Source organism: Manacus candei, unplaced genomic scaffold (assembly GCF_025592945.1).
Source record: "Manacus candei isolate 608988 ecotype Guabito, Panama unplaced genomic scaffold, ASM2559294v1 h1tg000024l, whole genome shotgun sequence".
In the NCBI taxonomy this organism is placed as follows: Eukaryota; Metazoa; Chordata; class Aves; order Passeriformes; family Pipridae; genus Manacus; species Manacus candei.
This window is the reverse complement of record NW_026138072.1, coordinates 221,614-237,814: the sequence shown is the minus strand read 5'-3', so window position 1 is coordinate 237,814 and position 16,201 is coordinate 221,614. Positions and strand designations below refer to the sequence as shown.

At 34.3% G+C, this 16,201-nt stretch overlaps 1 protein-coding gene across 8 annotated transcripts in view; it reads left to right on the top strand.

The window, feature by feature from the left end:
• The window catches only part of KDM4C (lysine demethylase 4C), a 263,533-nt gene that overhangs the window by 125,807 nt on the left and 121,525 nt on the right, over positions 1 to 16,201 (top strand). For all 8 annotated transcript variants that reach the window (XR_007904638.1, XR_007904639.1, XM_051788242.1 and 5 more), the window contains 4 exons: positions 8,906 to 9,099; positions 12,305 to 12,534; positions 14,638 to 14,882; positions 16,044 to 16,155. Coding sequence is in view for 6 of the 8 variants with exons in the window: in XM_051788242.1 (XP_051644202.1) it covers positions 8,906 to 9,099; positions 12,305 to 12,534; positions 14,638 to 14,882; positions 16,044 to 16,155 (781 nt within the window). In the remaining 2 variants the exon portion in view is untranslated. The remainder of the gene's footprint in view (positions 1 to 8,905; positions 9,100 to 12,304; positions 12,535 to 14,637; positions 14,883 to 16,043; positions 16,156 to 16,201) is intronic.

Sequence of the window (16,201 nt, the reverse complement as noted above, 5' to 3'; positions counted from 1 at the left end):
CGTTGCTTTGAATGGTCTGTCATTTTTTTCATTAGGAGTTTAAATTGAATGCAGTCTCTGTTTACACTGAGCCTTTCTGTTTGTCTATCATATTTGTTAGTTGGAAACTCATATTTTCTAGGAATGGGTTCAATTTTCCATGACTATTGGCAGATGTTTCTCTAGGATCTTCAGTGACAATGATGTATTTGTTGATAACCGAGTGCTTGCTAAAAGGGACTTTGCTTTGCGTCGGTGAGTCTGGTTTTTTGTTTGAGAGCTTTAGTCAACAGAAACATACTCCATTTCTTCCAGAAATGTCTAGGGGTAGCTTCACTTTATTTTGAATGCATACTCCCTGCAGTGAATTTTTCTTTGGTTCAGTTACTCTTTCCTCTCTGGTAGGTGAAATGCATAATGCTCTGTTTTCACTTCTTTGATTTATATTTTGGCATGTTATATAATTGAGTAATTTTAATAGTTGACCCTCGTGTTCTAAGATATTAGCCATTATAGTTTGGTTGTGAGTAGATTTCAGTTCTTTAAGTGCCGTTACTGTTTTTGTGCTCAACCTGCCACTTCAGTACCCTGATAGGAACATTCGAGGAGGTTGTTTCATAGGCCTGAAAGATGGCTTATAGCAAGACTTTGTCAGCGTCGTCACTGGAAAAAGCAGTTTTTATTTATTAGAGTGAAAAATGGTAGAGGATTCTGCTGTTTCTGTCTTATTGACATTATCTGCTACTTTCTCTACTACCTTCCCAAACCTAGACAATCGGTGTCTCAAAGCCTCCCTTCCTAAAGTGTCAAAACAGCCTCAACACAGCATTGTTCTGAGCCACTTGGTTTACTTAACACTGACAGAAACTCTTCTTTCCTTTTCAAGTTCCTTCTAATTGGGTCCTTTTTTTTTGTATTGTTTCTGGCAAATTTGCTTGCCTGTGTTTTTTCTTTTTTAGGGTTGGAGGAATGGTTAGGTTTTTGTTGTTGTTTGTTTATTTTTGTGAGTTTTTTTTTGTTTAGGTTTTTTTTTTTAAATATCACAATGCTTTGTTGCTTACTTAGTTTGGATTTAAATAGTGGTAGAACATTACATAACTAGTTCATTTCCATCTTCTGTCAAGGGGTAGGCTACATAAATAGATAGCTGCAAATTATTAGAAATTTGTGAGGTTTTATTACCTTTTAAAATACATAATAGGACCATATAATTTTCACTGATATTTTTCTGCTCTCCTTTTTTCTCTCTCTGTAATAGAATTTGAATAATAGGAGAGCCTTGGAAAAAATTATTTTAAGGGCTGGGAAAATCATTATCTTCAGTTTAGAAATCGGGTCTAATATCTGAAACAGGGAACTGAAAATCAAATATATTCCTATCAGTTCTGACTGTGGCTTGCCTTGTGACCATGACAAATAAGCCTTTCTTTGGTCTGGTTTCTTCTTCTCTGTTATCAGGAAGAAACACTAATATTTGCAAAGCATTGTGAAATTCCTGGAATGAAGGTATATAAGCTACACATTTTTTCATTATCTGTTGGAAGGTATATATGTTTTCTAAATATTGTTCTGCTTTGCTGAGCAAAAGTACAAATGAAACTGGATTTTAGGAGTTATCTTGTCCAAAAACTGATTCAGTAGAGTGAGAATTTAGAATAAATCTGGTTGATGTTAATTTTTGTAGGCCTTATCCTCTGTGAATTTTCAGTTACTTAACAATTTCAGTACTTAACAGTTGGAGCAAGGAGGTTATCGATATATAAAGAAATAGTGGTTCATTCAGCCTGCTGATAAACTCAGCATTTACAGAAGCTACAAAGATGCATATGACTGATGAATTTTGGGCATCTAAGTCATGGAAAAAATGAGCCAAGCTTTTGCAAATATTTATCATATGCCTTACAGAAGCATTGAATATGAAGGTGCTTTATATGCTTCACATGAGACTTGACCAGAGCTTTTCTCTCTGATTGGAATTTCATCTCATTCTTCTCCTTCCCCTGGGCAGAAGTCATTATGTACTGTGATTTACCATTGATAACATTAGTTTGCTGGCTTAAACATCCCCTAATACAATGATCTAGATGCTAAAAGGTGAAATCTGAGAAAAATGTGATATGAAATATTAGAACATCTTCAAAATGTTTAGAAAAAATATTTTCTGAACTTTAAAAAATAATTTGTAATTTTATTAATATGAGGACTCAATTTGCTGTGCTGTGCTTAAGAAGCAACATTGAGAAATGCTCAGCAGTTCTAAGGTTTTATACAGTAATAGTTTTTAGTTTTCAACATGATTTGTCTGTAAGCATTATCATATGTAAATGCAACCATATTTTTTAGTAGTAGCAGCTAGATTTGGAGCTCTGTAAAATTTGAGTTGTAGTGGAAAAAAAATTCTATGTGCTTATTTGGTTATGTTACCATGAATCTTCAATTATCATGAAATCCAAGCCTGAATTTAAAAAAGACTTCTCTAAGTCGTGACAGTAATTTGACTTGCTGGAATTAGTTACTGTATCACTACTAGCTGGCACTGTTAGTAGTGATACACAGGTAGACTAATTTTGCCAGAAAATAGTCTTAAATAATCCAGTGGAGGTAACAGTTTATTTTAACTGATAAATAGCTATCCAAAATAAGAGAAATATTCCTCAGCCTATTTACTCATACCAGGTGTCTGTCTTCCCAGAATCCCTTTTAATCTACAATATGTGAAGTTCTAATTTTTATGTTTTTCCCCAGCTGGTATGTTGGAATAGAATTTTAAAATTGATAACTTACTGATTTTCTTTTGATTTTATGAGAAAAGAGAAGGAGCTAGGTTTCCTGTTATATTAACATCTTACCTGCAATATGTTACTACTATCCCTTTGCTGCAACTAATGAGCTAAGAATATATGCAATTTATAGGAATTGTTGTAGTTGGGTCATTTGTGAATTCCTTTTTTTAACATTTGATAGTACTAAGCTTTCTGTAAGTAAATCCATGATAATTACTGTAAAATTTGTGAGAACAAGATGAACAGTGACATGGCCATTTGTCAGTATTAGGTATTGCACAACTACAAGTAATTGTTTATAATTTTATGTATTATATATATTTATATTTTATTGCACAGACTGTTTGCTTTCTTATTTTAGGAGCTATTATAGAATTGGTTAATTCTGATCTACTGTGGATGGACATTAATTTCTTTAAAATAGATTCTAATTTCATGTGTTCATAATCATTCCATTTGAAAATATGGGAGTTGGTAGGCAATTCAAGGTAGGGGATAAAGCTCTTGTTTTCTGTGTAGAGGGAAATGCAGTCCAAAGGTATTAAGAAAGGAAACAATAGAGAGCTAAGAGAAGGATGGAGTAGGGCCAGTTGACCCACAGCAGAGAGGTAAAGGCTCCAGGCAAAGGTTTTATGTTCTATATATCCCATTCCAGGGATGGCCAGAGAAGTGAGTGTGAGTGCAAGAGGAAAAGAATTCAGACTAAAATCAGAATGAAGAGAAAAAGGTTAATAGCTAATAACTAAATCTTTTAAGGGGTAAGAGTTGTGCCATGAAAGACATCAGTAAAGGATAAAGAAAGGCTGTGAGGTGGAGCATTTAAGAAGAGATGGGGTTCATTCAGCTGTGTCTTGTCATACTGTTTCTGTTGCCCAACTTTCAAAGGAATTGCAGGAAACTGGCCACATTTTTCCAATGACAACTGATGCTGATGGAATCAGTTCTACATAATATAAACCAAGTCTTTTTTTGTAGGAATGTGTAGGTGGCATCATGTGTAAGTGCAAAATAAATTAGAAATAGGAATCACTATATAAATATTGAACTATTTAAATAATGTTCCAGACTATTTACTTTTGCATATATAAGTACAAACAATGAATTTATTAATTTTTTTTTCTATTCTATAAAAAGAACCTTCAAGAGTGGTGTTTTGAATTTGTATTTTGGTTATGTGTGACTGGAGGTGTCAGGGGAAAGTGAGTGTACTCTCTCTGATTTACCAAAGAAAGGCTTGCTTTCTTGAAGCTTGCACAGATGGTTAACTGATACCAAAGATGTCTGCAACACTGCCTACAAGTTGCCAGAAGTCAGTGTGAAAATATATTACAGCCCAACTCCATAGCAAAGAAGAGTTGTTGTTACCAGGATTTATTAATTCCTGTCCTCCTAACAAACAGTGCCTATCAAGGACTTCTTCTGTGGGTAGTCCACAGGAAGCAGTTCCCATTATAGCACCTTTAAAATGTTTATTAAAAGAAGCAATTTTTTAAATGTTTGAAGATTATTCATTTAAAATATTGCAAGCAGAGTGGAATATAGTGCATGAAATAGTCCATTATTGTGCCGTTTAAGTTTAGCTGGTAAGAGGAATCTAAATTGTTTAAAATGTTTATCTCCAATACATCATTGCTGCTGTACTGTGAAGAAAGCTTTAGTCATTATAAACAGTTAGGAACGATGGTCACTGAAAAATAGCTTGATTAAATAATTTTTAGAGTATGCTTTGTGGATTGAGATTTATATAGCTTTTAAAGAAGATTACCAGCCTAATAGTTGCCTCATCCTGCTAATTTGTTGCTTTCTTATATGTTTTGTAAATATCCATTCTCTCTTTATAAAGAACAGAACTTTTCATGATTTCCCTTGACTGTTAGTCTCCCCATGCTGTTCCACAGGTGTGCAGAAAGACTTTAGGTGGTGCTTTTTTTTCTGAAATAATTATGTAAGTGAAAAAAAAAATTAACCTAATGAAGTACTACTAATCATCTTCAGATTAATACTTTGGAAGACTTTTAACTAAAATAGATTTCAGATATGGTGAAAATCATATTTTAATTAACAAGATCCAATACTTAGTGCAAAATGTCCAAAATCCTTCAGATATTTCAACCTTAGTGTGTTAAATATTGTAATATTGTAGTATAACAACTAATGTTTTGGTGAAGAAGATGGTTTTGTGGATAAAGACATAAGTTCACATCACAGGTATAACTTCATTGAACTAAAAGAGAAAAATGCAAATCATAAAGGCTTGACTCTGGATATGCATTTCTGTGCTTAAAACTATGGTACTAAGAAGCACTACTGCCCTTCTACTAGTCAAATAATAAAATAAACCCTCTTTTTACTTTCTGTTGCAGCAAAACATGATATTCTCTATAGATGGAGTATTTTTATGTCAGTTTTAAAAATCTAGTGATTCTGTTTGACGAAAGAGTTTAATAATAGTGATGAAAAGTTGGAAAGACCTGTAAGGCATGTACTTGGTTCTTGATGATATAAAATGTTTTTTAGGGACTGTTTTTAGATATTTCAGGTATTTTAAAATAAGTCTAGAAGCTTATTTTATACTTCTTCGTACTTTCCTAAATCAGAGTCTCAAATGGGGAGAATTAAACTTTTTTTTTTTTTAGTACAATATAATTATTCTTTTTTCATTCACGAGTAGCAGGTATTTAAAAAAATTCATTTGTCTGAGTATGTATCTCCTGGGTAATTTTCTCAAATCACAAATATATCTCACATATAGTTATGCCAATTAGTTAAAGTTGCCGAAACTTTTCTTCCAATTCATTCTGTAAAGGTTTGCAGCTACTGATAAATTTTAGTTGAGTTACTTACTGCCAAGTTGTATCTTTATGGCAGGATAAATAAGAATTATTGTAACCGTGTCATCAATGATGTTAATAGTAAGAATTTAATAGTAAGAATTGGGAAGGAGTTCTGTTTTCTTAAGTATTCTGATTGTAGAATAAGTATCAGACTAGTTCTATTGCATATAGAAACTAATTGTTTCCTGTACAAAGATTCTGTCATTTAGCTATGGCAATCAGCTGCATTTTACATGGCAGTCCAACTACTTTGATTTTGAATTTACTTTTAAAAAAAGTATTAAAAGATGTTTCCAAAATTACTGTGATTCATGGAAGTATTGCTGTGAGTATGTTAGTAGACATTGGTATGTTCACTTTGTGAAACCTGTCCCAAGAGGTTTCTTTAGCAGAATAATATTTAGTTTTGTTTTAGAAAGAATCTTTCAGTCACTTTCTTATCTCTGGAGCAGGAAACCATTTAACTGCCAGCTCCAAGCCAGTCAAATGAGAAATGAAGAAAAAACAGTAAAAACCATCATCACCACCAAAGAATAAAAGATCCTGCAGACTATTTATCAAAGCAATAGTGGTTTTTTCTGTGGTTGTTTTTTTTTTTTTTTTAATTGAATCATTCTGGGGAATATGAGTAGAAATTGTTTTCAGAACATATCTGCTGTTGTTGTCTGATATGATACTTCCAAGTATTTCCACCCTTTAGCACTGAGAAGCTTGTCTTTATTTTCAGGCATGCGGTGGTACTGTTGCGCATGATGTTTCTCTATTGCTTTTTATTCTGAAGTGTATGTTTTTAAAAGTTTTAAAGCTTCTAAGAAATTCTACTATATTTCTAATACCTGCCTGGGTTTTTTAAATCTTTAGCAGTAGTTATATTAAAATGTAGTGGAAACTGATCAAAGATTACTGAAAGATAGAAATTCTGTGTCTCATTTAGATATGATTTATTTTAAGTCTTTTCATATATTATTAACATTCCATCATACAATCTATTTTATTTCTTGATGTATTTTCTTCCTTAATGCTTCAATGCTGACTTAAGAATCCTTTTTCTTCCAAGGCAGTGGAAATCTTGATGTTTAACAGCAAAATTTTTGCTTTAATAATCATTTTTTATCAGACTGTAGCAGCAGGGTTTAAATGTGAAAAGATTTTGTATGTAAAAGGAAGAGAAAATCCAGTGTTCCTTGTCTTTGTGTTACAATTTCAGTTTTTAAATGTTAAAAAGATTACAGTGGACTTCTATGCACTTTTCCAATGTCTTAATTGCTTTTTTGTTACTGTTCATTGTGACTGATCAAGGACTCTCTGAAAGAGACATGCTATTTCAAATATGTTTAAGTTTTTTACAGAGAGTTTTTATAGGTATGTATATTCATGTTGTTTGAAAAGGGAAAATTCTGGTGGTATGTTGGGTAAAAACTATAATTAAAGACAGCTGCATAAAATTACAGTTTCTATGTTGATTTTTTTTTACTTTTTTCCATTCCATCTCCCATTAGATGGCAGTGTTGTGAATATGCAGCATATTGATGTTGACATATTGAAAGGAATGCAAGCATTTTTTATACATCTCAGATGCCTTTTCATTATGTATCTTATGAATTTCAAGAGGAGGAAGGGTAAGCTAGAAATGATAGATGGAAGTAGCAGATAAAGAAATTTGCATTCAGTGCACAGAAATCTAACTAGTACAAAAGTTGCATCCAGTCCTTTGTGTGTTCCAGCTTTTCTATGATTAAACACCCTCCTTGTTTAAAAAAAACCCAACAACTAGTAGTAGTAAACCATAAAGCCAGGCTGTACATTTACCAGGTTTTTCTATACGTCTCTGTTTACCTGAAAGAAAATACTGTCTCAGCTTTGCAGTGTAAACTTTATTCAGCTATAGCAAAGTTCTTTAAAAGTTTTTCCATTTAAGACTGTATGTTTTAGCCAGTTAATTTGCTTTTAATCTGAAAAAATTGTGCTTAGGTTTATGTGGTAATGTTTTGGTAGTGTAGGGGTGCTGCAGCTGTGGCTAATAGCAGAACAGATCAGGAGCTGTCCGCAGACTGGACAAAGCCAGATCTGGCTGACTCCAGAATGAACCTGCTGCTGCCCAAAGCTGAGCCTGTCAGGAACTGTGGTGGCATTCATGTGATAGCAAATTTAGAAAGAATAAAAATCACTGTGCAGCAGCTGTGAGAGAAAGGAGTGAGAAAAATGTGAAAGAAACATCCCTGCAGACACCAGAGTCAGGAGTGAAGTAAAGCCTGGGAAAGACAGGCATGAGGGAAACTGGGTTTAGTTTTGCTCTCATTTCTCACTGTCTCTTATTAATTTACAATAAGTTAATGTAATTCCCTCGAGTCTTATTTTCTCTCTCTGTCCTGGGGGACATCTGAGGAGAAATGAGAGAGCAAGTTGATGAACACCTGGCAGTCAAACAGGGTTAATCCACTATGATAGTTTATGTGCTGTAAGCATGTCGATTTACTCAGTGCAGTCTCCTACTTTTAAGTTTTTTGAGGTACTACGTACAGTAACTTTCGTCTGAAAATTAACTCAGAATCTGCAGTATTCCAAATGAAGGCTCCTCCTTTGCATTTCATGACTATTGAGATTTTATTCAAATAGGTCAAATATATTCCACTCACCTGCATAATTTGGAAAGAAAAACAATGCAAAAATTCTTTGAGGGACCAAATTCAGAGACTAGAGTAAAGTTGATGAAGAAAGTACTGCATGAGACTGCATTGCACAATAGATCAGATTACACAGTTATAGAACACCCTTCTAGGCCTTAGACGTAATGCTTCTCTCTCTTGCTTCTTTTTTTCTCTTTGTAAAAAAAAATGGGCAAAACTGTAACTTGATGTGGTACTTGTATGTATTTATGTTTTAAAGAGTTCCGTGCTGGAACTGTGTGTTCCTGTAAAGACCTTTGGGTCAAGTGGACACTACATGAGTTATTTTTAAAAATAGTATTGTGATGTCACTTAAGATACATGCAGTCTCTGGATTCAACATGGTAGTTTGCTTAAAACTATAAAAAACAACTAATAGAGCAGAAAGAAATGCTATAGTTTCTTTTTGGTCTTAACTGTAGGAATTAATGAAACAGTGGAATCCTAGTGTGACGCATTGTTCAGATACTGTATTCTCTTGAATAATCCTTTCCCCCTGAAAATTGAGAAGAAGAAAAAAAGGAAAATTTTGATTAAAGTAGAATTGGCTTCCACATGTGGGATTTTTATTCAGGACTTTTTAAACTACAACTGTGGCATATTCCATTACGTGTCACCTACAAATTCCTGTCTTCTCTTGCAGTGCACTTGTAGGAAAGACATGGTGTCAATATCCATGGATATCTTTGTGAGGAAGTTTCAACCAGATAGGTACCGGCTGTGGAAAAAAGGCAAGGATTTATATACCATTGATCATACGAAACCAACACCTGAATCAACACCTGAAATAAGGACCTGGCTACAGAGAAGAAAGAAAATACAGAGCTTTCCAAAGAGGTATTTGGTTTCTTTACCCTTTATTTAATCATCTTTAATATGATGCCAGTTTCTTTTTGTTTTCTTTCGGCAACTTTCTTTGATGTTGTCCTAGTTTTAGTCAGGACAGAGTAAATTTTCTTGTGGTAGCCATGAGGGAGTGGAGCCTGGATCCATGTGGGTGTGCCTAGGTTAGTTTTCTATACCACTCATGTCACCGCTCCAGGGCAGAATTTAAGGGATTCTCACTTTGGAGAAGGAAGGGGATGTGGTGTGTGCGGAGGGCCCAGAGACCATAGTGTTCTTTGTCTCAGCTGCGTGGCACCAGGCTGTGTCGGTTGGACTCCATGAGCATTTTGCATGTAATCACCCTCTTTTATACACTTTTGTTATTAGTATTGTTGCTCTTACTGTTCATTTTCTTATTTCATTACTGTTTCCAGTAAATTGTTATCTCAACCCATAATCTCTGCCTTTTCTGTCTCTCTCTGTCACAGGAGGGAGTGAGGGGAGGGTAGTGGCTGCATGGAGTTTAACTTTCAGCTGGGCTTAAGCCACAACACATATTTTCTTTGAATTCATTTACTTTAGATGAAAATTATTTTTTCTGTTTTCTCTATTAAGATGAACTTGGGGATAAGCAAGTCTGTTTCAGAGTGACTGTGAAAAATTAATTCAACTTAAAAGTTATGTACATAGCTGAAGTTAATGATCATGGAGAGCATTAACATGAAGTGTTCCAGTGTTGCATTTAGAATATTTCTTTAATGAAGATTATTGGTGTTTTAGTAAAGATTACAAGGTGTGGATGGTTGCCATTGTTTCTAGTGACCACTGCAACCAAAAGACAAGGGAGAAGTCTGTTAAGAGCTGAGGTAAAGATTAAATGGGAAAAACTTATCATAAAGCTGTGGCAGAATCCCACCAGCTGTGTGAAGTCTCTAGTAAAAGTCTCAGCCCTCGCTGCCATCTAACTTCAAGGAAGTATGGCTGCCTATTTATCACACTCTCACAGTGCTGCAGCCAAAACCTGTCTATGTCTGCCACGAGTCAATGGCGGATCATAATCTGGCATGAGAAAGGCCTGAGTTGCTGGTCCTGACACCACTAAGAAAATTAGGAGAATAAGGTTTTTCAGCTTGTCATTGAAGCTGTAAAAGCTTTGATCTGTTAAAGCAGTTTCATAGCTATTTTCTTGATATGCAATATGGTTTTGTTTGCAATGCGCAAACATTTTTTGTACACTTGTGCTTTCCGGTCTTAAGGAACAGGATCTTTATGGATTTTCTTCTTCATTATCTAATACAGATCTACTTAATTTCTAGCCAAAGGTGGGCAGTTTTATTGGTATCTGCTTAACTGCATAGTGCAATTTTCTGGTTTGAAGGTAATACTGAATTTTTAAGACCTTTTTCCTCCTTCAGATCATTTTAGTGTGTAGTTACTTTTTAAACTTGGTCTTAGAAAACCAAATTTCCTCGTTTTCTTTGTAAGTTTTTGAGGAAAAGGATAGGAAAGTCAATCTGTAAAGAAAAGGAGCAACTCTCACTATAGTGAAACATTATAGCTGGGTAGGAGTGGTTTGTGAGGTAGAATCACTTCTTGAAGACAATTAGTGAAGCAGCTGAACAGCCAATTTCTTAGTATAATACTAACCTGCACTCACAGAGAGAGTGATTCTGTTGTTTAGCCAAGTGAGCGCCATTTTGTCCTGTAGTAGGTTTCCCTGTATGTATTGTACAGTGGAAATGCAAATTCCCAATTGCACTGGAGTGATTTATTTGGTAGTACCCTTACAGGTAGCCAATTTTGACTAAAAAAAATACTTTCTAATAATTGTGTTGAAAGTTTTATCATAGGAACACATGGGCTGATTTATGCACTTAGTCCTCCTCTCCCCCACCCCCCACCCCCAAAGTGAGTTGGTTCCAACCCATATCAATAATTCAGTGAGATTTGGATCCAGGATCTCACATTAAGCTAATAAACACAATTCCAATGCTATTTAAATCTTTAAGTGGCTTTTGCTCGGTGTGCAATGTGAAGGAGGATAAAATGTTTATTCAGCTTCATTTCTAGTGTAATGTATCACTTGAAATTGTCATAATTTTGATTACAGAATTAATGCAAATTCCAGCAGAGTGAAAATAAAAATACCTATGGGAATCTTCATGAATATAGTGATAGGGAGAGCTTAACTCTGGCATTTATGACTGAAATACTTTGCTACTGTATAACATCTAATGATTCCATGTAAACAGTAATAGTATTTTCTGTTATATTGCAATGTGAATTGGTGGTCTTCTCATGCTTTTGCAAATATTCTGTAAATCACTATTTTATAGAGAGGGTGTTGAAAGATACTCATTGATGGACATAGAATAAAATGTAGCAAAATGTTTTTCTGGAGATATGTAGAGTCTTAAATGCAAGACCTTTATAAAAGTCCTAATTTACCTTTTATCACTAATGTGTTATGAGCTTTGAAACCTGCTGTGTGATGAAGCACATTAAAATCTCCTCCTGTGTCACATAGTTGAATTTGAAACTGGACTAATCTTCTGTTATATTTATCCTGGGCACATAAATTTCTGATGGGTTTGCCATTTGTCCTACCCTAAGCTTTCACTTCTACGTCTGAGGGAGCAAAAACTTATGCTGAAAATTTAATTTCAATTTTTTTTTAGCACAGCATTTTGAGATATATTGCTTGATATTGTAGCCTTTCAAAATATTTGGTGATCATAATTTTTACCTTTTTCGGGTGCTTGTTGTTTATGTTAAAATGCATCTAAAATTTCCAAACAGATCTGATTTTATAGGGTATTCAGACGAGTGTTTTATTAGCATTGGGGCTTGGAAATATCAACTGATTTTAGTACTACTGAGAGTGCTTTGTCTTCATTACTTCTGTAAGGGTAGTTCTCTTTCAGGTTCAAAAGAATGATTTATTAAAAAGCTAGTTTAAGTAATAGTTACTTAAAGACTATTTTACTTTTCAATTTTAACAACTTTGCTGTAGAATGGTGATAAAAGATTAGAAGGTTAAATCCAATCAATTGTTAATCTATCACTTAATAAATTGTAACACCATCTCAACACAAAAAGATGAAAAATTGTCAGTTTTTTACCACTTTAAGCAGGTGAAAGGGACATATATATTGGTAGATATTTTATCTTATCTGAGATAGACTTTCAACTCTGACAGCAGTATCTCTTATAACAGCTCCCAGCACCCCAGATCTCGATCTAGAAAGCTTAAAACTCCAGAGGACAAGAGAGTATCTGCTGATGCAGAAATCATCGTGACTGAAGCAGCTACTGCTGGCTTCAAGGTCAGTGAAGAACCTGAAAAAAAAGGGAGAGTGATAAACACAGGAGTGCCTTCTGGGGAAGAAGAAAACAGTAGTAGAATGCAGCTGGATCAACATTTGTTGGATCATGTCAAGGTTGCAGGTGAGATAAGGACTGATTACGTATCACATGTAAGTTGTAGGCTGTTGATACTCTAATACCACACATTTGTGGATGTTAGATCATAGTATTTCCCTAGAGTAGCATACTAAAATACTTATGTATAAAGTTATGCAGAGAAAATGATATTCAGTTAGAATGAGAAAATACCTAAATTAATATTCTGAGCTGAGAGTAGTATGAAGTTTTAATAAAGTGTTTTTAAAGGAACAAAAAGAATGAGGGTTTGTAAATTTTATTTCTTTAGTGGACTCATACATTTTAGAGCAAAATCTTTTTGATATGGAAATGATACAAAATGTCCGAACACTATTCAAACAGTAGAGAACATATATGCTTGCCAATATGCTACATGTATTTACATGTATGAACCTGCATAGTAGAAGTGGTCTTTACCTGTACACAAAAATGTTCTGTTTTGAGACTCCAGTTTCTTTTTACATCCTGTTGAGCTATCTGACAGTGCAAGTTATAAAGGCCTTGGAAAACCAAAGATTTTTTTTTCTCTCCCCCAACTTTTTTTATATGAATATGCTTGGTTTATTCTGGGCTTAATTTATTGTATTTCACATTTCATTGTAGTTAAGATGTAGTTCTGCATTCCTGTTGATAAAGGCAAACTTCAATTTTAATTTTAAGTTTGTGGGCAGTCCCATTTTGTTTTATATTGCTACTGAATATTTACTTGCGAATTGCATATAGAGACTATTTCCATTATTGTGAATAATAATGGTTATGTTGATACTTATTTGGAGGTAGTAATCACATTGATTCACATAAAGATAACAAAGTGAGTATTGCAATATGAAGGCTTAGAAATTCCTGGATAAAGATTATTTGCTGCTCTATCAAAGCTGTTCTTATGGGCTTTTTATTTAAAGGTGCTTTGGCTTTACAGCTTCCTCCAGCTTTTCAGTAAAGTTTTGGAATGTTCATAACCACACAGAAAACAGTTTTTAGTTGGCAGCCATTCTGTGTTTATTAGCAAGGGAAGAAAAAGTGGAGTAGAGTGGAGAGCTGCCCTCTCTCCTTTGTCCTATTAAAGGCTGATGCCTGGACGTTTTTAGGAAAAAGGACGTTTTTAGATATGATGGTGGACACTCCGGTACTCATGTTGAAGAAGGTAGTTTGTTCTGCATTATCTCTGGCCAGTATGTCCGTTATACTCAGTTGAGGCAGTATGGTTCATACCCAGAGATTACATTTTGGTATTGGCTTTCTATTACTGAGTATTATATTCATTTGACCTGAAAAGGAAAATTTTCAGAAAAACAAGTTCCAATAACCATTGTAAAGAAGTAATGGGAAGGAACTTTACAGAAACTGTTTTGTTTAATATCTTGGATGTGCTGCTGAATCAGAATTCACTGCAGTGTTTACCACAGGGTTCTTCAGGAATATGTTTTTTAAGTGACCTCTCTAGCCCATTGTTCTGTCTTTCCAATGCAAGCATCAGCAGATGAAGAATTTTTGTAAAGTAAAATCCACACAATTTCACTCTTCAGCATCACTGGAATATACAATTATGCTATTTTTTAAAAAAAAAATAAAATAAAATTATGCTAATTGCTTTGCATTTTTAGACTGATGCTGTTGTTTTCAAAATATTCTTGGTATCTATTTGAAATATGTCTTCATAATTATGAACCATTAATCCTTGCTTATTTTCACTTTTAAAGCAGGCATAATAGGTATAAAATGCAGGGCATAAAGTTCAATATACCAGACTTTTGTTGTTGTGGTTTTTTTTTCCCAATGAGTCAAAGTGCATATGGGCTGTCAGAATAAAGAAGATACATGAATATTGATTATTTTGTATGACATGAAGACCTGTTGTAATTCAAATGCAAAATACTGATTAAATGATTAAAACTACATTTCATACTCCAAACTCAAACCATTTACATTTAATTTATTTTTTGATAAAACTCATACTCCACATTTGTGTATGCCCTTCTACCAAATGCTTTTCTGTATGATTTCTAAATGAGGAACTGAATGAATTTGAATAGTGTAGATTGCTGTGAAATTCGATTTGGTAATGTAAAGTGGGATTTATTAACGAATCATATTTTTGATCTATAGGAAGCCTCACTTCAGACTCAATTTTGAGCCCTGTTCCTGTAAAAGAGAAAACAAAAATGGAAGATGAGGACATACCGTACCATAAAGCAGAGGGACAAACTGCTGAATCAGAAAATCCAGATAAACAGGAAAGTGTCTTGATAGAGGGTGATATCAGCAACCTAGAAAGCTGTGGAAGTAGTTTGGAACACGGAGAAGTGCCCGTTGTAAAAAAGGATGAAGAAGATGGCATGGAAACATGTAGTGTATGTGAAGCAAATTACATCATAATAGTAATATATTCTTGATTTAATGAAATATGAATGAGAATTTTTCTAATGAGACCTGATATCCATATTAAAGCTCTTAAGAATATGTATGATTTTAATCAGATGATAATTTGTACATGTTTTGAAGAGCTCAGGCAGAGTGGGAATTTTGATTCAAAAGCAGAATGTTTCTGGAGGCTTGCTTATTGACATATTTTTCCCTGTATTTTAGACATGTAGTAATTTCACTTTATGTCTGTGACTCTGAAGTGTCAGCAGCTATTCTCAAGCTATGCCCATATTCACTTGCTGCCAATATGAGCAAGGCTGTGAGCTTCAGTTACTTACTATTCTTGAATTTTGGAAATGACTTAAGATATCTAAAAGAAACACTTGAAGGAAAAGATTCCGCTATTGAAAGGAATATATATTTTCAGTTTTTAAACAGTAGGTTTAAAAAATGTTTCCTGCTTGGGGCACCTACAGACACATAGCCTTTTTTCACCTCCAGGTGCCATCAGTAGCTGGTTTACTTTGGTATTTTCCCACTGGCACTCAAATGTGGAGTTGTGAAGGCTGCACTTCAGGAGTTTGTAGCGTTGGCCTTAGTTCTTGAAGCTTGAATAACTTCAAGCTGAATGTGCATAGGAATGTTTGAGGGAGGAAGGAATTCCTTCATACCTACACATTAATCACTTATCAGAACTCTTAATTTCTTATCTCAACTCCAGATTTTATTTTTTTTTTTGATTCCTGTGGAATTCTGGAGTCTTCCCCAAATGAAGTCCATCGGCTTCTGCCTTGTTTTTCTAGCCACAGTTAGTTGGGTGTATTGTACTTCTGGTCTGCAGAATTATTTGGGCTGATCTTCCTCTCAGATATCACCTGAGCAAAACAGGATGGATGCTCTGTAAGTTCGGAAGGGCTGCAGTAACTTATACCTGAAAAGATTTGTTTGACAAGGATTGCACTTTTAAAATTAAAAGATATAGTCTGAATTAGAGACAAACGTAGTATTGGTACACCAAAGGTCCTTCAAGTACCGTGGTAGTATTTACAGACTTGATGTCTGTGCTTGTTTACAGAAGTATGTTTTTGTTCATCATAATTAACTTTGCAGAATTCCACACTAAATTAGTTATGTTTTTTCCTTTTCAGTCAGAGGAAGTTGCAAGAAAGAAAATATCTAAGAGTTGGCGTCATCCACTAAATAAACCACCAGCTAGATCTCCCATGACTTTGGTTAAACAGCAAGCAACTAGTGATGAAGGTGAGTGTATTATTTAGTATATTTTTCTGTCTTCATGAGACCATAT